This window comes from Sander lucioperca, chromosome 2, assembly GCF_008315115.2.
Source record: "Sander lucioperca isolate FBNREF2018 chromosome 2, SLUC_FBN_1.2, whole genome shotgun sequence".
Classification (NCBI taxonomy): Eukaryota; Metazoa; Chordata; class Actinopteri; order Perciformes; family Percidae; genus Sander; species Sander lucioperca.
This window is the reverse complement of record NC_050174.1, coordinates 25,496,035-25,522,267: the sequence shown is the minus strand read 5'-3', so window position 1 is coordinate 25,522,267 and position 26,233 is coordinate 25,496,035. Positions and strand designations below refer to the sequence as shown.

General features: G+C 41.3%; 1 protein-coding gene across 2 annotated transcripts; it reads right to left on the bottom strand.

Moving 5' to 3' along the window:
* On the bottom strand, positions 1-25,581 carry tango2 (transport and golgi organization 2 homolog (Drosophila)). 2 transcript variants are annotated; one of them, XM_031300549.2, is made up of 10 exons: positions 25,334-25,581; positions 24,659-24,717; positions 24,233-24,355; positions 16,838-16,926; positions 13,904-14,023; positions 13,399-13,516; positions 4,872-4,939; positions 4,506-4,659; positions 2,283-2,387; positions 1-829 (listed from the first exon to the last, which is right to left on the bottom strand). In XM_031300549.2, exons 3-10 carry the CDS (start codon positions 24,286-24,288, stop codon positions 709-711), a joined length of 831 nt encoding a protein of 276 aa, XP_031156409.1. In that variant the 5' UTR covers positions 24,289-24,355; positions 24,659-24,717; positions 25,334-25,581; the 3' UTR covers positions 1-708. The 2 variants fall into 2 exon arrangements, with proteins under 2 accessions (XP_031156409.1, XP_031156410.1); XM_031300550.2 differs by having other exon boundaries at positions 4,506-4,656.
* Between the last annotated feature and the right edge of the window lie 652 nt (positions 25,582-26,233).

The window sequence follows — 26,233 nt, the reverse complement described above, 5'->3', positions numbered from 1 at the left end:
TTTTATTGTCAAGCAGGTGTAGAAGTGGTCAGAGATCCAGAACCTGAAACTGTTTGCGTTCAACATCTGTTGTAACCAAAACTCAGGCTACTGTTGTGCAGGGTTGGGATGTAAGTCATTAATTACCTGTAATGGAGTTACAGTAATCAGACATTTAAAAAGTAGTTGGTAGCTCTAATCTATGAAGTAGTAACTGTAAACATAAATCAGATTACACGTTCTCTAGAAAAATACTGGTGACTCAATGTTTTCCCATTGTGTGAAACAGAAAACAGGAAAAAAAACAGTTTGGAAATTAAGCATAAATTGTATGTTCACTCCACAACATATAGGTAAAATATGACACCAAAAAGAATAAATTAGATTGCATTAAAATAATCTTAATCTCGACGGTAATGATTGCATTTTAAAGCAGGTTACCAGCGATCTGTACTGGACTAGACTTTTTGAAGCAACCCAACCCTGCTGTTTTGTGAAATGTGGGTCAAATTATTTTCCTCTACAAAATTATAAATCTTCTTTGGCAATCTTTTAAATTAGCACACATTTTCAAAAAAAAATGCATTTTTAGCTTAAATAAAGAATAAGAAATACATATTACTGTGCCGACATGTTCACATAGCTGCTGTGGTCGACTGGAGCTTGGGGGGGGTGATGGAAGGAAAGGTAATGCAGAAAGGCACAGAGTGGGTTTCCTCCATCATGTCTTTATGCCTGCAGTTTGAACTGGAAAGAACTGGTGCTCCATTTGCTTGTGTCACAGTTGAGCATGGTGCGCTCTGTGAAGGACACGTTGCCTTCTGCATCTATCAGGATAATTGTATTGGTCCTAAATAGGCAGGGACACAGGATACAAGCAAACAAACAAATAAACACATTCAAATTAACAATTTAAAATGCTAAAAAAAGAAAACAAAGAAGACACCAAGGACAACTATGATCATTTAAAGGGGCGCTATGCAGTTTGTGCAATTTCTTTGCTTTTTGCTCGCAGGTTTCTCTCTAGAGCTCCTCCTACAGCTTCGGAATAGATATTTGGCAGCTCCTATGTTTACTAGTGTCTGAGTCCTCGCTCTGTCAGTCTGCCGTTTCCTCTTTCTCTGTTCCTCCGACAATGCTTTCCTAGCTTTCTGCTTCTTATTTGCTGGCTCAACCATGACGATAGTGTGAAAAACTCGTTGTGTGCAGTGCCGTGAAGCAATTCATTACATCGCGAGACCTGATATCACGGGATACTTCCTGACGCCGGCCCAAAGTTGCAAGGGTGGTTTTTCCGCTCACAGGTGCTAGGGGGAAGTGAGACGGCCACCATTCAACCCGAAAAAAGTCATATAACCATTCCAATGACTCCGAAGCTGTTGAGTTAAGGTAAATTAAGCTAAAAAACTGCATAGTTCCCCTTTAAAAGTCACATTTGAGGTATTTAGCAAACACCTGTAGTAAGACTGAGCAGGCGGTGGCAGACAGTGCCTTGTTAAAAGGACACTTTGAGGGCTCTGGCAAACACTGACCCTCTGACATTTTGGCTACAGGACCGTGTAGGGGTGTCACGATTCTCCAAATCCACAATTTGATTTTAGTTTTGATTGGTCACAATTCGGTTCAATTTAAAACTTTTTTTGAAGCAGTGGCAGCAATGCAGCAATACGAGCCACTAGATGGCAGAAGGGTACTTTACAACAAGAATTTGAGTTTCTCAGAGTTTACAAGGCAGACTTGAATGCACCATAAGTTTAACGAAGTGCACCTGAACGCACTATGAAGTCCTGTCGGAGCCCACATGCTTTGATGTTGGTTGTTTGTTCGCATAACTAGGGGAAGGCAAAATGTTGCCGCATCGGTGACTTCAGGGAAGCAGGAGGATTTTCCAGTTCTGTTTCTCCGTCATCTCCGACTCCGGCAGCGGCCGTGGTGTCTAGAAAAGTGCAGCTGCAGACTACTGGTAAGCTAATGTTGTCCTGTGTCTTCTTTGGGCATGCGCAAGTAGGCGGGGGTGGAGAGAGAAAAAAATGCTGTGGGAATCGCCGGTCCTGCAATTGATTCTGATAATTGAAATCTAAATCTCATTTTGATTTTCCATTTAAAATCAAAACCGTGACACTGCTAGGACCGTGACATCACAGTGCAGACGATCCCCTTTCGTTTGCTCACTGTGTGTCGAGGATTGATTACACTGGGGATTTTTTGTGTATAGCAACAGATCTGTGTTCTCTATGATCCTGCAGGCCAATGGGGTGGTGTGGAGAGAGGAGAGAGAGGAGGCGTAGGTGGGAGACACTGACCTTGTGCCATAATGAGGGGTGCGAACACACACTGCAGACTGAGCCTGGATCGCCGGCTTGCTTAAACCATCACCCTGGCTCTCCTGAGCTGGATCAGGTGTGTTCCTGTTAAACAAACCCACAATGCACCTCTTTGAAAAGCTTTAGAGTCATGAGTTAGCATATAGATCATTCTCTGTCATATTCCCCATGCAGTATATTAAAGTCAGCGATCGACTCATGCATAATATCCAAAACTGATGTAATGTACAAGCAACACCTTGAACAAATGGTTCCTCAACCTGCTCTGTTCTTGTCCCTAATTTCAGTCTCAACCCTAAATGAACATGCTTTCTCTAAACTCACTGAAAACTGTTTCAAAAAAAATAGGTCATGCAGTTGAGCCTTGGTGCCTTTATACATAAACATAACATCATGCAAAAGTCACAGTGTTATCAAGAGGAAACCGACATTGATTCCAGCTAAATGCAATCCCCAACCACAGCTCATTCAGTCCTGACACCGTATCTATAATGTCTGGCATGTTCCAGTGACACTATCCAGCTGTGTGTATGCTGAAATCCTCCAGCATTTTATCCCACATATGGCACATGACCTGGTCAAATATAGCAATGTTCACCATCAACATACTACTCTGCATATTACTATAGATTAGACACAATTAATTGCAATTTTATCGTACTCGCAATATGGACTAGTGCAATATCCAACTCGCAAAGGGGGGTGCGCAATATTCGTTAAAGGCAAAATATGTGTCAAACCATTCTGAATTAAGTATTGTGGTGCTGCAGATATCCCAGCCTACAAATCGTATCCTACAGACTAAAGATTTTTTGTTTGGTACAGATCCTCGCAAAAATCACACTATAATCCTTTGAATTTTTTTAATTTCAATAAAAATGTGAAAATTGATACAAAACTGATCATTCCCTCCAATATCGTGAATCATATGGCAATCGCAATATCAGTCAAAATAATCGCAATTAGCCTAGATATTTTCCTGATATCGTTGCAGCCCTATATTACTAGTGAACGTTGACGCGACCTAATTTCTCGCTGGGGTTAAAAGTTGTCTCGCGATATCAGTAGACAATTGCAGAATTACGTCGGTACAACGGAAAACTAATTCACGTTACATCAAGCGGCACGCACGCACGCCGCAATGCCGGTAAAGCGGACATAAGCGTGGTTTCAATTTTCATTTCATTTTGTGACTTCCTTCGAATAAAAGACTATTTTTCCAGTCATATTTCATCATTTAAGTTTTCTTTAAAATAGTGTTAAAATCTCCTATCGTTCTCGTGAACCCAATCTCGTGTCTCGTCTCGTGACCTGAGTGTCTCATCACACCCCTAGTAAACGTAGATGTCAATAACTTCTACGGGCTCTATTTGCACCTGGCGCAGCGCAAAGCCCAACGTGAGTGTCTTTGCTAGTTTAAGACCGATGCAGTTGTTAATTTCCCGTCCAGCGGCCGCGTCGTTTAAATAGCAAACGCACCTGAGCCCATCTGTGCGCTGGACTTACAGGGAGGTGTGTTCTGGTGCATTCTGGGCGTATTGCTATCTTGAGGCAGCGGGAAGTGATCGCGCCATTGACCAACAAAAACCTGGTCTAAAGTCAATAACGCAGCATTTCATTGTTATTTTAACAACAAATTAGTAAAATGCTCCTAGACTCGTGCACAGCGCGCGCACACTACGCTTGTTACACACACAGGGACGCACAGCAGCACACACACATGCAAAAGATTACAAATAAAAATATTACGGTGCTAATCCTCCATCATAATAGCAATGCTCCAAGGTCCAAACGCGCCTGACTTTTAAAGGGAATGGGAGATGATCTCTGATTGGTTTATTGCATGTTACGCCCAAAACACACCTATGAATTAATGAAGACACCAAGTACAACCCTTCTGAACCATGCGCCCGGCACAATTTTTTCCGCCGTCAAACTAGCAAAAGTGGATTTGGACACGCCCTGAACGCACCTGCACCAGACGCTTCACGCCGTGCGCTTAGATCGTTAAAATAGGGCCCTACATGTCAACATTAACGGCAATTCATCCATATTAAAAGCCACAGAATTGCTTTACATCCAACGAAAAGCTTTTAAATCAATAGAAAAGCAAAGTATTATTATATGATTATTCATAAACTAAGATGAATGAAATGTGTTGTTATGATGTGTGAATTTTTAAAGTGGGTGTTCGTAACTCACAGTTCCTCATTGTTGAGGACGCTGAGCAGCTCTTGCACCAGTCCATCGCAGGACAGGGACTGGTCGCTGACAACGCTGGTGAAGTGACGCTTGCCTTGCAGCAGTTTCCTCCAAGGAGTTTCCAGCAGTGAATTACTCAAGCCGTAGATTCCTGCTGAGGGGCATATGAAGAACACAGACAAATATGTACACTAGTAAGCTCTGTTGGGTGACCTCGTGGCACATGATCCTCCAATAAACAGAAAGACAATCTGACAACAATATCAACATGGAAATGTCAGGCTATCATGAATGGGCCATAGGCTGAGAGAAGGTGTATGATGTGAAAGGAACGGTTTCTACAGCAACCATAGTAAAAACACAGACCTGCTTTTAGATGGATGGGTTCAGGGCTGCCTCTGTTTCCATAGTAACACACAATGTCTTGTTTGGCCCTACATGGGACACAGTAAGACAGAAAATTGCAGATTGCATTTAGTGATGATTACATTGTTTATGTCTAATTATGAAGGCTGTGTCAAGAGTGAGTCACAATGCTTCTATGCTCTTTAAATAAACATAAATACAGCGAGAAGATGATGTTCAAAGAAGCACTCTTGAGGGAATCCTGTAAAATGAGTGCTCAGGGTGAAAGAGAATATCAACAGTGCACCATACGGTATTCTTTGATGACTGATTTTCTTTGCAATTGGAATGAAGAAGCCTGTTTCATCGGCAAATTGGTAAAAATACCTAACACTATAGTTAATTGCAGCATTTAAATCTATCCTAAAAGGAGCAACTGGGTAAAATGAATGTTTCAAAATACAAATTAGTGCTGCAAACAACTTTCACTACCACAAAGCCATTTAGTTACGGTGTTCGATCTCTTTGCAAAGTCCTCAGTTAGAGGGAATTTATTCAGTCTGAAAAAATCTGTCTGACATCAAGGGCAGCTGTGACGGCTTTGGTACAGGAGAGTGAATAATAAATTAGGACCAAATCCTTTGAACCAGCAGGGGAATTCATTTTTTTTTTTTTTTTTACTGTATGTCAATTTTATGACAGCCATACCAGTGGCATCAGTCAATCTGAAATGTGGCGCAACACTGCTTCAACATCTAACTTGGAAAGTTTCCCAGTCAAGAGCTGGCAAGACAGGAATATAATATGCTGCTGGGCTTGTTGCTCTGCCACAAACTTTATCAGATTGTTTTAGAAGCCAAAATACATATCGGGCCTTTGGTCTATACCATATATTATAAGCAAAAAAAGGTTTGCCCAGCCCATTAACAAAGATTTCATATCTGTTTCATACCACAGTATATGAATGTGAAAAACAAGTTGACTACAGGGTTTACAGTTGAGACGTATTTTTTGGTTTAAGCACAAGAAAGATGTACCACTTCATGTTAAAGGTGCAGTAGGTAAGACTTATAAAACTAACTTTCTGTCATATTTGCTGAAACTGACCCTATGTTCCAGTAGAACTACATGAAAAAAAATTGGCTCCTCTGGCACCACCTACAGCCTGTAGTGCAATTTGCAAAAATCCACAGCTCCCTGTTCAGATGCACCAATCAGGGCCAGGGGGGGTGTCTAACTGTGTGTCAATCACTGCTCATACACACACATTCATTCTCCCTTGTGGGGGGAGGGGCTTAGGAGACCGTTTTGGGCTTTAGTGGAAAGGGGGGGAGGGACTGAGAAGTTGTTGATGTTCAAATTTTTTGGCTAAGTCCTGGATCCTCACAATCCTACCTACAGCACCTTTAAGAAAGATTTTAGTACATTTATTTGCTCATCAAAGTTAAACTTTACTTGATACAATGAAATGCTTCTTGTTTTCCTCGGCCAATTGTAATGGAAGCAGCGAGGATCGTTATCTAATAGGTCAACCCAACTACATAAACAGAATGAGGTAAGAGATGGTGTGACGTGACAATGAATTTTTAACATGCACGTAGGTGGGGTGACTGGACTGAGTAATCATAGTCTCATCTGATTAGTCAGTACATTACAAACAACTAAAGACTGAAGGAATGCACACACACACACACACACACACACACACGTTTGTTTCACTAGCTTTGTGGGGACCCGTCATTGACATAATGCATTCCCTAGCCCCTTAACCATCACAACTTAATGCCTAACCTTAACCCTTACCCTCACCCTAACCTAATTCTAACCCTAATCCTAAAACCAAGTCTTAACCCTCAAACAGCCCTTTAACCTTGTGGGGTTCAGCATTTTGGGCCCCACAAGGCTGTGCAGACCCCACAAGTATACTGTATTCCCCGGTTTTTGGACCACACACACACACACGCGCACACACACACACACACGCACACGCACACACACACACACACACACACACACACACACACACACACACTTCCTGGAGCAGAGAGTTTTATAACGGCAGGACAATGTGTCCAAGCAGCTGTGAGAGAACACTCAAAGCTGTAGGTTGACACTACACTGTCTCTCTGACAACAACTAATCAAAGACCTTGATATTGCTTCCAACTTGTACCCAAACCCAGTTGAACAGTCTGAATAAACAACTGCTTTCCCTGAGTTCCTATGGTTACTATGAACACAGCAGCACTGGCCAATGTTGACTCGGGTGATAGCAGTCACCCCTTATACATGCATGTACACAGTAGCTGCTCAGTGGGAAGCAGATGGCACTGTAACTTGAAGGGAAACTGATGAATCTGTAAAACTTTTAACCTGTTGTCAGTTCTGCTGAAGGGGAAACCCAATGTCGGAAAAACTAGTTTGAGCATGGCCCTGAACTCAACAATGCCTGAAAAGGTCCTGGTGTTTATGTTTACACTTTGCTCTGTGATATGCATCAAATTGACTGTGGTGGTAGCAGGTGGAGGATTTGCAGAGGGATAGCTCTATTTCTGCTATTTGAAACTGGCTAGAATATCGAAACTCCCATCAAGGGGTGCTGTGGGTTGATTTGGGCTGAGATGAGGAAACAGCAGGAGGTCAAGACCACAGGGCAGACTGAGAACGAGGAGGGAAGAGTCGAAAACAGGCTTTTTCAGATCTCAGTAAGAGAGGTAATCAGTATGCTAGCTGGGAGACGATCTAATGAAGAGTCTTCTATACCGAAGCTGCAGAGCAGTTTCCCCATCGCCAGCTGTGGAGTAGTTGCCCGGAGATGGTTGGATGAGCTTTCGACATTATCAGTTCAGAATGTAGATGGGTAGTCGGTGGGGGCTCCTGGGTAAGGACAGCATGTACTCTCGTATCCAGTCACACACATCTGTGCGTGTACAGCAACACATGCAGACATTAAAGGCATTGAATAGGGGGATAAAACACTTGTTTTATGTGGTGTTCATTTTAGCCATGATAGCTTCATGGTTCAATGGATGGCAACGTTGATCTGTCAGTCAGTCCACCACCGAGTGAAATAGCTCAAAACCTGTTGGATGGATTACCATAAAACTTGGTTCCGATATTTTTAGTTCCCAGAGGATGAATCCTAATGACTTTGGAGATTCCCTGACTTTTCCTTTAGCACCATATTTAAGAATAAACTGAAAACCCTCCTCTTTGATAAAGCTTACAGTTAGGGAGTGAGGAGTTGCAGCGTCCACCTAGCCCGGCCCGCCTGCTTCTCTTCATAGTTGTCAGATTCATCTACCATATAATCAATAATATAATCAAAGTAAAGGGAGGCAGGCCAGTACAGCCTGATCCGGTTGGGGAGAGTTCTAGCCCGACCAGGCTCCTCTCCTTAACCTGTCTCTCTTAGTTATGCTGTTATAGTTCTAGACTGCCGGGGGACTTCCTTCCTTTGACACACTGAGCTGCTCTCTCCTCTCTCTTTCCATTTGTGTGCATCCTTGTCCCAGAAATGTTTGTTACTAACCTAGCTCTGGGGAGTTTACTCCCTGGAGTCCTTATGCTTTTTTTTTTCGCCGAGCATATTTCCTTGGATTAGGATGGCACCAAGATCTTGGTTGCAGCTGTCGCCGTGGTCCTGCCGCACTCCCTGCTACACCCTGCTACGCTCTGCGGTGCCCTGCAGTGTCCTGCTACGCTCTGCTGAACCCTGCTGCGTCCTGCTGCGTCCAGCTATGCTCTGCTATGCCACGCTACATCCTGTAACGCCCTGTAGTGCCCTGCTATGACATGAACTACTACGACTACCATTTGTAGTCACTGTTCCATTATCTTTATTGTGACTGTTATTGCCACTGTTCATCACACCCCCAACCAGCACCGCCAGACACCGCTTACCAAGAGTCTGGGTCTGTCCGAAGTTTCTCCCTAAAAAGGGAGTTTTTCCTCGCCACTGTTGCACTAAATGCTTGCTCTTGGGGGAATTACTAGAATTGTTGGATCTTTGTAAACTATAGTGTGTGGTCTAGACCTACTCTATCTGTAAAGTGTCTCGAGATAACTCTTGTTATGATTTGATACTATAAATAAAATTGAATTGAACTTTGGTTTCATGGAAAGATAAAGGCAGGAAAATATAGTGGGATTAAGATCTTCTCCTGATGGTTTATATGACCGCATGCTAACAACGGTAAAGCTAAAATCACAAGTATTTCGATTTTTGTGGCAATTTTCAGACATCTGAATTCCCTCAATGAACAATGCAGGCTATATTTGAGCTATTTACTGTGAGCATCTACTTCTAATTCTATTGGGTACATAATCATGTTCTATTTTACTCAAAGAGAACGTGATTTTCCAACAGGTAATCTTAGTAGCGCTTGGAAAAACAAATATTCATAGTCTTTAAAATGTTGAGAGTTCATCCACCCCTGATACTCTGGAATGTGCGTATCTGGTGCTCTGCTGTTTGTCTTTCTCAGCTCAAACTAGTTTCTGCCAAGAATTACAACACATGGTTTGAGACCATAAGATTGAACCACATTCTAAAGTTGTTTTGATAAAGCAGCCACACTCTGCCTGACTGAAAGTGCATTAAGCGGGGCATTTGGTTGCAGGCAAACATCAGACGAAATATTATTTAAAATGGATAATATCTGGGCATTGACTTTAAAGTAAGAGTGACATGAAATCAGATCAAAAACCAAAGCTATAGAAAAGTCTATAAAAAAGGAGCCTTGAGAGCATCAATCAGAGATGATCTGAGATCAAAAAGGAAATATTCATGGTATTAGCTCCACGGAGGGAAGGCTCGGTACGATGCCACTGACCAAATCACTTGCATGTACAACTCAACCCAACATGGTCATGGATTATTAATGGAGGCAGGATTGGTTTAACAAGCATCACAATTTAAAAGAAGCAATACATAAATTATGGCCAGAGTGGAATACATGAATGCCTCTGGGTTCTGTATTAAGTGTACACCCTTTCTACTCATTGCATCACAGTGAAGGTGATTACACACACTCTCAAAAACCCGGAGTGAAGTGGCCGGTTTAGCTCAGTTGGTAGAGCAGGTGCACATATAGAGGTTTACTCTTCGACGCAGCGGCCGCAGGTTTGACTCCGACCTGCGGCCCTTTGCTGCATGTCATTCCCCCCCTCTCTCCCCTTTCATGTCTTCATCTGTCCTGTGAAAATAAAAGGCCTAAAAATGCCCCAAAAAATATTTAAAAAGACAAACACTGTTTAAAAATGGCCAGCACACTGTGTCTCCCACTACCGCCCCATCATAAATCATGTAGCTGGTTACAGATGAATGAGAGATCCTCTAATTGTAATATAGTGCTACTCTCTATCCACCAGATGTAGTTATTGATCCGGAAAAGAAACTAGACGCCTTATTTCCTCGGAGCAGCTGGGCACACCACATTGGAAAACAAATAGGCTAGTAATGACGCTGTTTATAAAAAAGACGAAGGCTTGCTTTCAGTCACTGTGTGTCATCTCTATCTGCAGTGAACGCAGCACCCAGCAGATGGGTATTTGAGGAGAGAAACAAACACAGTATTTTCATAGCACGATGCTCTGCTGAGTGATTTCAGCCTCAGATGACAGCACGGTGAGGGTGGGGTGGCACCTTATTCTTTCATTTAAAAAGGAATGCCACTGGGGCAGCGCAGGCACAACTACAGCTCCCGGTCTTAACAAGGACATTTGCATATTTTGATTGCTTAAGGATGTTTTATGCTTCTGCGTCGAATCGACGGCGTACCCCCGCAGACCCCTCTGCGTCGTCGCGAACCCGTCTCCGAGCTCTCCGCCATAGCTCGACGTGCACCTCCAAAAATTTGTACCTTCGCGTTAAGGCGACACAGACCGCAAGGACTGTGATTGGTCAACTGGTCCTGTGTGTTGATAGTCGGTGTTTCAAGCAGCCTACTGTGGGGAGCAGCAACATGCTAGTTCACTGACATAAGCTTTGCAAATAATCTCAGACATATTTTGTTACAATGACGGGGTTATCCGTTTGTAAAGTGTCTATATGTCAGTAACGTTTTGAAATTAGCACTTCGCCAGCAAGCAGTACTTTGTGGGCAGTTGTGCTAAAGTTAGCTTGCTAACATAACATAAACTGGCTGGCAGACACCTCGCAAATAACCTCAGACTTGTTTTCTGGTTACAGTAACTAGGTCAATGGATTTTACTGGGTCTATTTCTCGATACTTTTTACAAAATCTAAGCAAGAAAAGGCCAAACAAATAAGATTCATATTTTAGCACGACAGTCTATGGGGATTGCCATTCTGAGTACCGTTTTGGTGGTGAGCGACACAGGCGACACCCCCTAGCGTTATGGCGGCGAAATGCACCGCGATGCAAAGCAACCCCAACGCAGAACTCCGAAAGGGTCACGACGCCGTAGGAGCGATGGCGTGGAGTTGACGCAGAAGCATAAAACAGCTTTTAAACATATCAAAGAAACAACAGCCAAGCCATCTAGCTGCTGTCTAGGCCTATGTGACAAGAGGGAAAAAAGGGATTTTCAAAGGCTGAAATAATACCGATATGGACTGAGGCTGCAATATTAAATACCTGGGACCAGGGAAGACTAAAAATTGTCATTTGAAAACTTGCAAGTTTTTTTTTGGAATCCAAGAAACTGATCGTGTTTTTAACTTAATTGTCCGTTCACTAAATCCGTCTCCCAAACAGCGATTGTCCAATTGATGCTTAGCAACCATAACTAGGCACGGCAGGTCTGTCAAGCTTCTGGATTTCTTCACACGTTGAAGCCTGGGGCTGTATTATGAGAGACACTCAGCATTTAAAGAAATCGGAGGGTGGCATCTTTTTGGGCCTTTTCAAACAACAACAAAAAATACAAGGGGCGATATTATAAGGAATGGAGGTGGAAAACATTAGCATGACCAGATAACTAGCTTTTCGTTACTGCTTACAGTAGTAATATGACCCAGCTTTATTTGCAAGGCCAAGGGAAAAGATTAGCATCTCATAACAAGAAAGTCAACTCTGTTGAGGATCCATTATTTCAGTAAACTGCATTATAATTATCGTATTGGAGTCCGGGTTGGCTCAGTTGGTAGAGCGGGCGCACATATACTGAGAGGTTTATGCCTCGACGCAGAGGTCCAGGGATTGAGTCCGACTTGTGACGATTTCCTGCATGTCTTCCCCCTCTCTCCCCCATTTCTCACCTAGCTGTCCTGTCCATTAAAAAGGTGGAAATGCCCAAAAAAAGAATCTATCTATCTATCTATCTATCTATCTATCTATCTATCTATCTATCTAAAAAAAAAAAAACACTATCGTAATGGAGGTAGGAAGCAATGATTAGCTGATATCATTCTTTCTAAAAATGATATTATGAGCCTAATGATGACCTGGAAACATTCAAAACACTCACATCAAAACACACCTCTTCAGATTAGCTTTCCACATACAATAGTCTTACATTTCTCACCAGATATGCTCGTTTTATGTGTTGGTTTTATTGCTTATATGTTTTTAATGTGCTATATGTGCTGGTTTTACTGTGTCTTTTGTGTGTCTTTGAGTACCATGTAAAGCGCTATATAAATAAAATGTATTATAATTACTATTAATAGAGCAGAAAACCAATGTATCTCTCTAACCTTAAAGTGATGCTAAAACAACGTGGAGGAAGGGCGGGACAAGCATAAAAACTCGTCTTGAGAAGAGATCCTCCTTGAGGCCATGTTACCAGGATACACAGATCATGACATCAAACTCCCCCCTCCAGGGATACAGTCTGGTGTGTCTGTATGTTGGAGCTGAACCTCCAACCTCTCGCTGGCAGAAACTGAGACCCATTTCCATGCCAATTGTCTACAGGGGCATCCACCATGACAACTATCTCTGTGTGCACTGATCCCACTTTGATTTCTCTCACTTCACCAAATTCAGTCAGTCGGGCTGGTGAAGCAGGCGAGGCGAAAAAAAAGAAAGAAAAAAAAACCTCATCATTTTTAATGCTGTCAAGATTTTCATTTGTCTGAAACCCTGAAACATGAACAGGTGTTTCTTCAGAATTTTAATGCTGGCTCTTTCACAGCTCAACAGCCTAGATTTCTTTTTCAGTTCTGCCTTCTTAGCACTCCAGAGATGAAGACGCTGCCTTTGCGGTTTCATTCCAAGGTAAGGCCAGAATTCAGAGGAACAGAGTTATAGTCCATTCTCAACAAACTGAGTTTGATTCCTTTAGTGCACAAGCATTTGCAGATATCACTTCATGACACCAAAACAGTGCAGTAAAGAACTTGTCTGAACATCCGACAGCCTAAGGTGGCTACATTACGTATTTTTTTCTAACTCTGAAATAAATTCCAACTTGTAAAATGTATCAGGTTGCGAGTATGGCTGCTTACTGGAAGACAAACGTTTCTTCTCGCAACTAAATCTCAGTGTAAAGATTCTCATGATGTTAATACATCTTTCACTAAGCTTTACCAGTGAATGGACTATACACTTAAGATAGATTTCACCACACCTTTCACTCACTTGAACTCCGCGGTGATGAGGTTGAAGCCGTTGTACAGGTGGCTTTCTGTCGACACCTTCTTCAGGTAAGAGTAGCAGTCCAGATCCTTGTCCATAAGGTAGTTAGACACTAGAAATCCTGCAGAACGGCAAAGGTTAAAAGAAATGGTTCTTAAATTTAGCACTCAATAAACCCAGCCTAGTTGTTAATAATGCATATAAAATATGTACATATAAATAATAAAAAAGATACAGTAGATATGTGAAACTTGCAGCACAAATGGTTCCACAAGACCCTTCAAAATGCAGCCAGAAATGCAATGTTGCGCTTTAAAGGGTGAATGATAAAATATACAGTACCAACCTATTAAAGAAATTGCATGAGTAGACTATTAGGACCAGTTAAGTTATCAAATAAATCTACAAGTGTAAGCAACATTCTTCATACTTCACAGGAGTCTGTGGAGACTATGGATGCATTTGATTAGTGAATAATATATTTGTGACTTTTTCATGGCTGGCTCACCTCTTCCTTGTGCATCGGGGTTGAGACGTCCTTCCATGTAGTTGGTGATTGCAGCCAGCTTGCCCCGCTTGCTGATCCCCAGCCATGATCCTCCCTCCTTACTACATTCCAGGTCCAGGCCTGGTTAACACAAAAGTAGTCAAATGTTTCTTAAAAGCCATTATAAGAGTTATAAATAACTCTTAAAAAATACAGTGTTTCCTCCATACTTTTGAACAATTCCCACAACATTCAATACCCTGTTAGTATCCATTAAGTAAAGTCATTTCCCAGGTTTCTGCTGATTTTACACAATGGTTTAAGAACCCTATGTTCAACACAGGTCCAGTAAGTAAGTCTTCCTTATGATAGTACTGTATTTTTCCTCCACAGCACTCTGGGATGGGAGGAAAATGTGCTCTGGTTTATTGGCATTTCTTTAAACCAATCACAAACGTCTTGGGTTCGCTAAGCACCGGATGCAATAACAGTGCCGCTGGTAAACAGCCTCGGGAAGGAACTTGTTTTGGTGGAATGTGTGTACGTTCAAAGGTTGTTTTAGTCGTGCAACAGAAAACTCAGATTGGACAGATCTGAGGAGCAGTTAACCATAGTCCTCAGAAATCCACCAGAGTTTAGAACGCCAACACAAAGGAAGAGGAAGGGAACGGACATCCGGCAGATCTTCCGGCAGCACCGGAGCAATCCCCTAAATGAATTGTTGTCGATATAGACTAGCAAATTATAGACCTGTGTAAGCATTACTGAACATAGACCTTAATCTCATAGGTTAACTCTTTTTTTCATTTACAACGTTTGTCTCACGACAATGGGGAACGTTCCTTGGCGTCCTTAGAACGCGAAAGGCGGGCAAAGGAAGAAAGAAAAGATACTGAACTTGAACTAGCCTGCATTAAGACACACCTAATGAAATACTCCATTGACCGTTATTGACATAAAAAGATCAGTATAGGAGGAGTACATCCTTTGATCTGTCTTTTGATTGGACTACCCTCGTGTGTAGCTTTGGCAGTGATTAACCCTTGTGTTGTCTTCCATTGGACCATGCACTTGTCGTCCTCCCGGGCCAAGTGGCGTTTTTGGCCCTTTTATCGAAAATTTTGGGGCATTTTTTCAATGTTTTTGGCGCTTTTTTTGTTGCCGTTTTACACTTCTTTTCACTACCACGTATGAACACCACTAACACCAACTTATTACCAGTTTTACACTTATTTTTGGAATTCATGGTCAATAAACCTCATTTATAAGAAATTATACCTAATCCTTGAGTTAAAAAAGCAGAAATTATAAATTATTTAGACTAATATTAAAGGAAGGATAATCACAGACTGGTATATGTCAATGTTCAGCGAGGATACTGTTTCAAAACGTTTCAATTTCTTTTTGAAATGCAAAAAATTTAACAAACACCCCAAATTCAATGAAATTAGAGATGGTTGTATGGAATCATCCATCCATGTTATTTTTGGTTAATTAAAATTAGCAAGTTAAAAAGAAACCCATATTTCTGATATAGACATTTAGAAAATGGGTCAAATTTGACCCGAAGACAACACAAGGGTTAAATAAACTCAATCGATCAATGAATCTGTTATCTTTCCACATACCTCTTCTTCGCATGACATGGGAAAGGTAGACTGCATGTCTACTGCACTTCCTGGTGATCAATAAAGACAGGTCCACTTAGAGTGACAGTGACCACGGCAGCCAAGCGGTCTTACTCCTCTGGGAGTAGATAGAAAGCAAGCCTGATCCCACTGGGAGCTATAACTTACTTCTCTTTGCGTCATGCTGTGTCTCCTTCAGGGCCCTGCCTCCGCACCCCCCGGCCCCGCAGATAAGGCAGAGCCATTTATTCCTGTCACACCGCATAAAAGCAGCCATCAATTAAGGACCCACTACTGGAGTCCTGACCCCTCTATTACAGAGGGGAAAAGGAGACTGACGAACAACGAAGCTATCTCTGCGTTTCCGCCTTCAGAGGAAAAAAAGGCCAGGTGATTGATTTCCTCTGCTTGGCTATAATGTGTATTGGACATCAGTCAATTAAATATAGTTTACTGCGGGTGGGGATATCCTGTGACGGAGTAGAGGAGAATTGGATTCTGAAGTGGCACACAGATTTTCCCTCGATTATTGAAACCCATGTATCCTTGAATAAACCATGGCTAAAAAGCCAACATCTGCTGCATTTTCACATAGTTACAGAGCCAAGAGACATATGTTTTAAAGTCTAACACATATTCCATCTGTCAAGATGTAACACAAATTCCTCTTCATCGAGAAAATTTGTATGGGGCTACAACTAATGATTATTTTCATTGTCGATTAATCGGTTGATCATTTTCCCGATTAACCGATTAGTTGTTTGGTCTCTAAAATGTCAGAAAATTGTGAAAAATGGTGATCAGTGTTTCCCAAAGCCCCAGATGATGTCCTCACATGACTTGTTCTGTCCACAACTCAAAAGATATTCAGTTTACTGTCATAGAGGAGAGAAGAAACTAGAACATATTCACATTTAAGAGAATTTTTACTTTTTTTTCTTTAAAAAAATTGCACAAACCGAAATTGATTATCAAAACAGTTGGTGATTAACTGACGAATAATTGATCAACCGATTAATCTTTGCAGCTCTATTATCCGTTGCCTGATAGTGTTGTTTTGATTGCAACTTTTAACCATTTTGGCCAAGTCATCCTGGCAAAAGAGCCTTCCAACCTTGGGAACTTAATTGGTTGAATAAAGGCCAAAGCCTGCACAAATGACTGGTCTAACTTTTTCCATGTGTACCAATTCTCTCCTGTTAAAAGAAGACCGGCAAGAAGTTATTCATTTAGTGGCATTCAGTGCTTTACTATTTATTTTTCAAATGTGTATTTGTGATGTAGTGAAATGGTGTGTGGTGAGCTGGACTCAAATGTACAGACTTACCGCTGAGGATCTCACTGTTGGTCCCCCAGAAGTCTGCAGCTTTGGACGGCCTGTTGTAGAACTCATCTCGGTTTGCAGCCAAAATTAGCCTGCGGAGGGGGAGCGAGGGACAGGGGTTCAGAGGTTGTCGGGTTATCTTCGTTCATTCAGTGAGTCTTGTTTATTTGCTCGCGATGTGAATCAATGAGGTATTACAGAAGGCCATTGCTGGTCTCAACAGCAGATCCATTATCAACGACTAATTCATGACATCCCATCCCACAAGCTAATGAGTTGGAAGACAGACAAGACTGGAGCTGTAATAGGGCCTTAAAGGTTAGGCCCGACAAGGCCCGAGACCGACAAATACATTTTGATTGACAGCTTTTTAAAAGCCCGAACCCGTTTACAGCCCGACATTATTCAAATGTGCACACAGCTCTTTTTCCTTTTGTCAAGAATGAGTCATTATAATAAAAAAAAATTAACATAATTTATTCATGACTAAAATAGGCTATAGGCCACTTGGAAGTTGGAACAAAGAAATAAAATAAGTCCTCCAGAGGCCAGTCTCCATTTCACCTCCTCAGCATCCATTTACACGCTAATCAAAACGCATCACCTGACCGCTCATTTACCGCGCAACCTGGAGCACCAGCCCGAGCCCGGCCCGAGCCCGTGTAAAATGATAGGCAAAGATCTTCAGCTCTAGACAAGACGGGCCGTTACTAGGGGTGTTGAAATGAATCATTGCATCGATGCATCGCGATGCGGACCTGGACAATTCTGCATCGCTGCAGTGACAGACCATAATCGATTATTGCCTACTTATGTTACTCGATTTCCCCTGTCACTGTTTTTTTTGTTTTGACCTTTTGTCTGCTGTCCGCTACATTCAGGAAGTGTCTGTTTTAGGAGCAGACACAATAAAAAGGGGAGTTCATGTATACCTGACTGCTTGAATTAGTTGATGAAAACCATGTGTAGCAATATCTAATAACAAACTGATTGGAAAGGACGCAGAGGATACAAAAGGCCCGAGGTCCTGTGATGATGACCAAAGAAGGAAGGATCAAAATGAAGGCGACAGGTAAAGGACAAGCCAATATAAAAGTTACAGATAACCAGAGAGGAGAGTAAAGATACGTTTCTGTGTACTAGCTGTGTCAGTATAATACAGCAGGTTGGTGTAATTGCTTTTGATTTCCTTTTTAGTGCATTTAAAAAAAATCTACTTAGAGAAGGGTGGGTGATGTGGACAAAATTCATGCTACTGTAACTATCATACTGTTATATCAACACTGATGTTATGATATTTACTAATTCATCCTACAAAATCTTATACTTTACATTCTCACATTTCAGATGTTTGTCTAAAATCTATATCTTTTTTTTGTTTTTTTGAGTCTTCGGTTTGAATATTTCACTCAGTGTAAACATCATATAGCTTCAGTAAATAGTGAACAAGCCAATACAGAATACACCGTAGATGACGCCGTGAGACAGTGTGGAAAATTATGTTATAGGTTTACAAAGTGAAAAAGACCAAAGTCCACCCCAAAGGGACTTACCATCTCCAACAGAAAACACTGTTCACAAACTGCTCCAAACAGCTCTATTGTAGTCCAGCCTTTACTTCAGAGACAAACGTGGTCACTTTGGAACACACGTTATAATGCTCACCTAGCTGCTAGCATGGCACGCCCTCATACTCTGCTTCTGACTGGCTAGTAGTCCTTACCTAGCTACTGTCAGGGCACGCCCTCATACTCTGCTTCTGACTGGCTAGTAGTCCTTACCTAGCTACTGAGCATGTCCGACTCCCAACAAAGATGGAACAGAAGTGAGATGCCTCACTCTGTAGCTAAAACAGAGAGCTCAACAAAATTAAACCTTAAGGGGTAGTGATGGTGCAGTGGATATGACACATGCCTTTGGTGTGGGAGACCTGGGTTCGATTCCCACTGTGATACATCAACCAATGTGTCCCTGAGCAAGACACTTAACCCCTGGTTGCTCCACAGGCGTGTGACCTTTGACATATATAGCAATTGTAAGTCGCTTTGGATTTTAAAATAAATCACCTTGAATGGGACTGCGTTGTCTGACACAAGCTGCCTGTCAGTTAAGCACTGCACTACACTTTGACCTGCATTATTATCCAGGGTGAGTAATGATGTCATTATGTTAATGGACATGAACAGCTACAAAGTGTGACCTGTATCTAATGCAACACCAGCCATTAGTTTCTACATGCCTTTACTAGCAGGTCACTACCGTCAACTGTGCAGCGAGGAACGGTTACTGTAACATCACTTAGTGGCTATATATCCTCACTAAGCTTTTGTAATCTACTCTGAATCCTCACACAGCAACACACATGCACACAACCCCTCATCCAGCTCTTCTCACCCAGCAGCTACGAAACACAGAAAAAAAAAATGTTTCTTTGGCTCAGAGGAACAGATGACCTCTTCCTATTGCACCATGTGACTTTTGTAAACATGAATTAACATTTTAGCAGAGAAGCATACATGTTTGTTTTTTTTTAAAGATTATTTTTGGGCATTCTTGGCCTTTATTTGACAGGACAGCTGAAGACAGGAAAGGGTTGAGAGAGCGGAAATTATATGCTGCAGTGGCCACGGGTCGGACTTTAACCTGGGCCGCTGAGGTAAGGACTGAGCCTTTGTACATGGGGCGCACGCTCAACCAGGTGAGCTGGCAGGGCGCCCCACATACATGCATTTTATGGTACGTAAGCATGCTAAGCACCAACATATAGAGCATCATGTTAGAATTTGAGTAAAAGATTGTTGAGATATGGATTTAAACATTGTAGAGAGGCACTTATATAGCCTTTGGGAAAACTACACAGGCCAGAAAAAAAGGCCAATAATATCTATTGACCTCTTTAGATATCTGTTCCTCCTGAGCTTGGCAATGGTCCCCCTATTAATCATGGGTGGGTGGATGCTGCTAAGAGCAAACCGATAAACCAAACTGACCTAATAGGGGTCGACCTCTGTGCATCGAGGGCTAATGGCAGCCCGTTCCCATGGCGCTGTGTGAGCCACTGCTGCTCCAGAAAACAAAGCTAACACTAATGATGCTATACCAGAGAAAGAGCATCTGCTATCAGATCCTGAGGGAGAATCACATGCGTGCAGCTCTGATCACAGTAACAGCCAGCTGCATCGTGTAGGAGGGATGGTGAGAAGCAGAGAGGTATCAAAGCTCTGCATGAATACTGAACTCGGATTCTTTGTCTATTCAGTAAACACAGTGGTCTGTGGACACGGCAGCAGCCACTTTAGATTTGATGTGGAACTATGTATTCAAGGATATTCATGATTCCCATTGGATAATTCCATATACTTTTTGTCAGCCCTTGACCTTTCATTATTTAGTTTTATTTATTTATTTGACAGGGACGATGCACAGCTCCTTAGCAGTACCAGAGTTAGCTATAAGGTATAACATCATGTCACATTTAATTTCCACTTGATCAACTATTTGCTCCAATACAAGGTATTTTGAAAAATAGCTGAAATTTAATAAAATTTGTTGTAGATAGTTATTGTCCCAAGAGGAAACGGTTTTTGGTGACTGTGTGACTTTTCCTCTAGAGCGAACATTGGTACATGTTGAGATGGGTCACTCGATGAGTGAAAAATCAAGTCGGCTGCTATTGCTAGAGGCAGAGTCATTTTTTGGAAGTCCAAGTCGAGTCTCAAGTCTTTGAGCTCGAGTCCAAGTCAAGTCTCAAGTCTCTGGCCATCTGATCTGTCCCCAACACTGTAAACACTTCAAATCTTAAGAATTCAAAGCATGTCCTGTAGCTACCATCCATACAGTACAGTATCAAAATCAGTTGTAGGATAACTTTATGGGGTCTACTGCAATACAATCTGAAGAAACACAAATTAAGAACTCTGTTTCAATTTCATAACTGTATTTATTAACATTTTGGTATCTGCACCAAAGAATACATGTTTGTCTGTGTTACTAACTGGCTGTAAAGCCCAACCTCATCATGCATTACATTTTTCAGTGTTCAAAGTGTGAGGGAAACATCTGTTTTGAAAGTTAATACACCAACCATGGTGCAAACATGTGAGAACTGATACTTTCTGTATTGCTATTTAACAACAACAACAACAACAACAACCTGGTGAAATATGAACCTAAGTCTGTCACATCATATTGATACAACTATAAAGATACAATGTGCCTGTTCCCAGCATTAGCACAACACTTTGCGATGGTTAGCTCGTTACCTGTGATAATATATGCTACATTTAACGTCTCTTTCACATTAGCAAGTGACTGAGCTATCTAGGCGCGTTCTGAGATGCCTGATGAAGTTCAATGTTGTTGATCCGGCATCATTCATCTCGGTGCCACACACCTTGCATGTAGCTGCTCGCTTACTGCCACTGTTTACCAAGTTATTGAAAGCAAAACTAATGACAAAAGGCACAACTCCGGGAGGACTTGGTGTTGCCATCGTCAATGCATTTATGTGAGTCTGCACACATAAGGCATAGTGCATGCGTTACGTTGCACATTATGGCAAAGGGCCGGGGACATGCAGCTCGTCATACGTTTACCCAACGTATATGCGCCAATAAAAGAAAATAGAAATACATGAATGAATTTAGATTTAAAAAGCAATAATTGCATGAAAACAGGTTGTTGACGAGTTTAGAAGCTCAAGTCCGAGTCAAGTCTTTTGGGTCGAGTCGCAAGTCAAGTCTGAAGTCATTGTTTGTACGACTTAAGTGCGACTCGAGTCCGAGTCTCAGACTCGAGTCCCCATCTCTGGCTAGAGGTAACCAAAGTCATGAGGATTCATCCTCTGGGAACCCTGGATATCTGTACCAAATATTATGGCAAGCCATCCATTGGTCAAGACACATCAGCAACCTTTTAGGCATTGGACAGATTCTCTCTTAAGCCAGTGTTCGGTCAAAATGTCAACTTGCTTACAGCACTTATCATAATTTAATTGGCAGATTGCCATGAGTAACATCATACTCTGAAGGGGATGAAGAATGTCAGCTGTTTGTTTAATCAATCCCTTTCATCTTTTTGGCTGCTATGAACATAGCAGCCTCTAGGGACTGCTAGTGAAGCTGCTGATATTTCAATGACATTAACTAGCCTAAAGGAAGTGCTATAATTACAAGTCAAAATCATATTACAATGCTGGTTGGTTGATTGCAGCACTGCTTTTTTTCTGAGCAGCTGAAAAAGTTGAAATAAAAAAAAAAAAAAAAAAAAAAAAAAAAGATATGAAGAGTTTCGAAATACAGAAATCTCAGCATGTGGGTAATGATTTAGTCATTTGTGCTGACCCATTTAACCCTTAGCTACCGTAGGTACAGTTTACTACTGTCTTTCTGTGCTGTGGGAGTGTAATAATTATTCTGAATGAAACTTGAATCCTGCCTTTAACCCAATTTAGTCTAAAACCATCCTTTTGATTTACACGTCATTATATATATATATATATATATATATATATATATATATATATATATATATATATATATATATATATATATATATATATCACTGACGTAACCACATGAGGACACAGTACGTTTCACCTTTCCCCAGGTTCAGGTCTGAGTCAGAACTCGTACCACACCTCTGCTGTGATCTCCTGAGCACCGTTCAGACTCCCAGAGGGAAGGACAGAGATGGACTATGGCCAGGTATAAAGTTCACTGTCAAGCTCAAGGGGATTATAATGCGCTGGACTCGAGATGACATCACCCCGTAACTCACATTGACTGCACATAGTGCACTGGTCTGTGCGCCCTACTGACAGAAGTTAGCATTTACTGCTGCGTAGGGCACATGGAGCTTGCACAAATATTCATTCAGCGCTTTAAGATGGTCGATCTGAGCAAAATATGTGATGTATTTTCTATAGCTAGTAGGTAAGTACATTATGTGCCCAATACAGAAAGCTATAGGTCCCCTTATACACAACTTGGGCCCTGGCAAAGACTGACACCTCCAAAATCAGTTGACCCTTGGTTTCACATATTTTTAAAATAAGATGATAAAACTATATAGTTTTACCTCTTTTCCTTTGCTATTATTCTGCTGTGTGTATATGTGTGTGTGTGTGTGTGTGTGTGTGTGTGTGTGTGTTTGCACCTCTCAAAGCACCAAGTAGCACACAAGACAATCTTGGAACAAGATGAAATAGGGAACATCGCAGCATTGTCAGAGTATGACAGCAGTGATGTCAAGACTTGACACCTGAAAAGTTTTTTTCACCTTATATTAAAAAAAAGTATCTATATATTCTGTAGCTGCATTTTCCAACACTTCACTGAAACCATATGATGCAAACTGAGTGAAATATTCAAACCCAGCTTTTTCTTTTCTTTTATACAGCCATGTAAAAAAAGAAGAAGCATCATTTGTATATACACCCTTCCAAAAATACAGCCTATTGAGTATCTTGTAAAAAACAGCCTTATACCATTGTTTATCAAGATGGACACAGTGGGTACTTTTAGGATTTCAAATGTGAACATGAACACACCCATGAACACACTGCAGTGCCAAAATCAAAAGTGCACAGGTGATATGATGTGTGAGCCTTATCTTGGTGTTTCTCCATTTGCTGCTTAAGCCACGGTCGCACATGCACAAAATAAACATCAGCGATTATCCGCCTCCCTTTTCCTAGGATGGCAAAGGCATGACCCACCCAACTCTGGCTTACTCTGCCTCTGATTGGTTTACCCTGGTATTGTTACCATAACCCTAACCAATCTCACTCCTCATGCCTAAACCTAACTAATCCAATCAACGAAGGCAACAAGTACTGGCCAATCAGAGGCAGAGTAGGGCTGGGCGTGCTTTCGCCATCCTACGCAACGCAAATTTGCCTCCCGTTCACTTCCATTCTATGCGAGCGAAGGGGCGTATAGGGGCTGTAGTTTGTTTGAGCACAGCTCCCCTGTTTGTTCAAGGACTTCTTATAAGGATTTGGGAATGTTTACAACATAGCTGTAGCTAGAGTACAACGCCAGGGCTGCAAATGCAATTTAAATACATTTTCTGCACATGATGCATTTCATGATCTTCTGGGAGCGTGATCTATGTTTTAACATCATATATGTTCCTTACAAGTCCTTTCTTTTGGAATTCCCCTCCCTGTACTACTGTACTTTGCATTGAGCACAGTAAGTATCAAAGTTGTTTTTTTTGTAAAAAAAAACAGGACAGCTAGGTGAGAAAGGGGAGAGGAAGACATGGAGGAAATCGTCACAGGTCGGATTCGAACCCTGGACCTCTGCATCAAGGTCCAAGTATATGTGCGCCTGCTCTACCCACTGAGCCAACCCGGCTACGTATCAAAGATTGTTAAATGGGTTAATTGCTCACCTGTAGGCATTTTTGGACGCAGGCCGGGGGTCAAACTTGAAGAAAATTATACACATGGATGTACTGGGGGATTGATGATAACGTTTCACTAAATGCACATCTGTCTTCAAAGTTTAGTCATATCTGATGAAGAGAAAAAAACAGTAACTTAGTTAAATTAGTCAGCACAAGTGTCGAGTGTTTGATGTATGAGAGATTGTAGAAATGAGACATCTGTTGTGAAACAAGTGTTGGATGACCGGGTTGGGAGGGTTCCAATTTTGCAATAACATACAGATTGAGATAACAGCAGCTAAAGGTTGTCTTGACTATTAGTGTTCATAGAGCATATATCTGGAAGAAAACTACTTGGAATGTTCCATATCTTTAGCATGCACGTATCACAATACACACACTTCACTAAATATTCATTATTTTAATACTTACACAGAGTACTTGGCTGTAGGAAAAACAAATGGACCATCCAGAGTGCATGCTGTGCCCTTCTGTGAACATGACCCAGAATAGCAAGTGTTAGGCATAGTTTCACAAATGTTTCTTATCTCTATCATTCTTTTAACTGCAATGAGTGCAAAGGTAGCAATTAAGTAACGTTAACAGAAGTTCAAAGGCTTATCCATGAATCACAATGTCATTCAATGCTGCTGCTGTAGGATAGTGTAATCATCTGATTCTACCTAGCTAGCCGCGTGTAACTAACGCTAATTAATAGGCAATTAACATTAATTAATTTCGGTCTAATAATACTGAGTTGAACAAGTGAGTAGCACTGTGGCAAGCTATTAATAGTTGTCCTACTTCAAGATGAGCTAGCCAAAAAGCTTGGACAACTTGTCTATGTGTCTGGTAACACACAAGTCCTGCCTTGCAGATCAAACAGTGGTTAACGTTAAGACATTATAGAACTAACGTTACCACTATCAGCAAACTAGTTTCAGCATAACTTGGTAACCTAAACAATAACTAGCTAACGTTAGCATTATTATAACATCGTCAATAACGTAAAGATAACAAACAAAGCAAACTTTAGCAACCTAAATAACCATAGTTATGCAAGCACACATTTGACTGCAACTAATATTTGCTAAAATCATTATTTACCCGCTGTCTTCTATACAGTTTACTGCTGTGTAGTGTCGGCTAGTTGTACTCACTGTCCCTTTACACTCGCTGGTGTCAACTAAAAGGAAGTGTTCATATTGAGTGAACTCGATTTGTGTCTCCAGTCGTCTCATAAATCTCTACAGCGGACGTGAGTATTTATTCTTTGTGCGTTGTCCTGAATCCCGCCCACCCCGGCAATATAAATGGTTAAAACGAGTGCACTTCCAACAAGGCTAAGTTCGCGGTGATTGGTCAGTTTGCAATATACAATCCACAGGCTAACAGCAAACAGTAATAATTACTTTTCCGGTCAGTTCAAAATAAAAGCATTGATATTATAAACAGGAGATGGTGAAATTATTCAGAATGTGGATTTAGACTTGGCTTGTTGAGACCAGGGCAAACTTGGAGCACACAACCTTTAATTTAATTTAATTTAATTTAATTTAATTTAATTACTTTAATTAGGTACTAAGGTCAACTTTTCATGCATTCTAATCAGGGTTGCCTATGGTTATTCTGATAGTGTGACTGAAATGTACATCAACTTCAGCCCCAAGGCTGAAGCAGAAGATTCAGTGCTGATTACAGCACTTTCATTCCAGGGCCTACAGGACAACTTAAAACAGTTAATAAATAAATAAATAATTACTCTATTGCTTAACACATGGTCATACTCTGAATGTTGTCCACTATCTTAAACTTTAAAAATTAAACCGATTTCTTTTGCACATACACTATATTGTAGGCTACTGTATATGTGTTACTATATGTATAGGTGTAATGCATCGCTTTGAGAACTTTTACTTTGAAATCAAATTCACCAGACGTTTTATTTGTATTTTTGCTGACTTGACAATACTATAACACTAGAGGTACATCATTCAGAGAAATAGA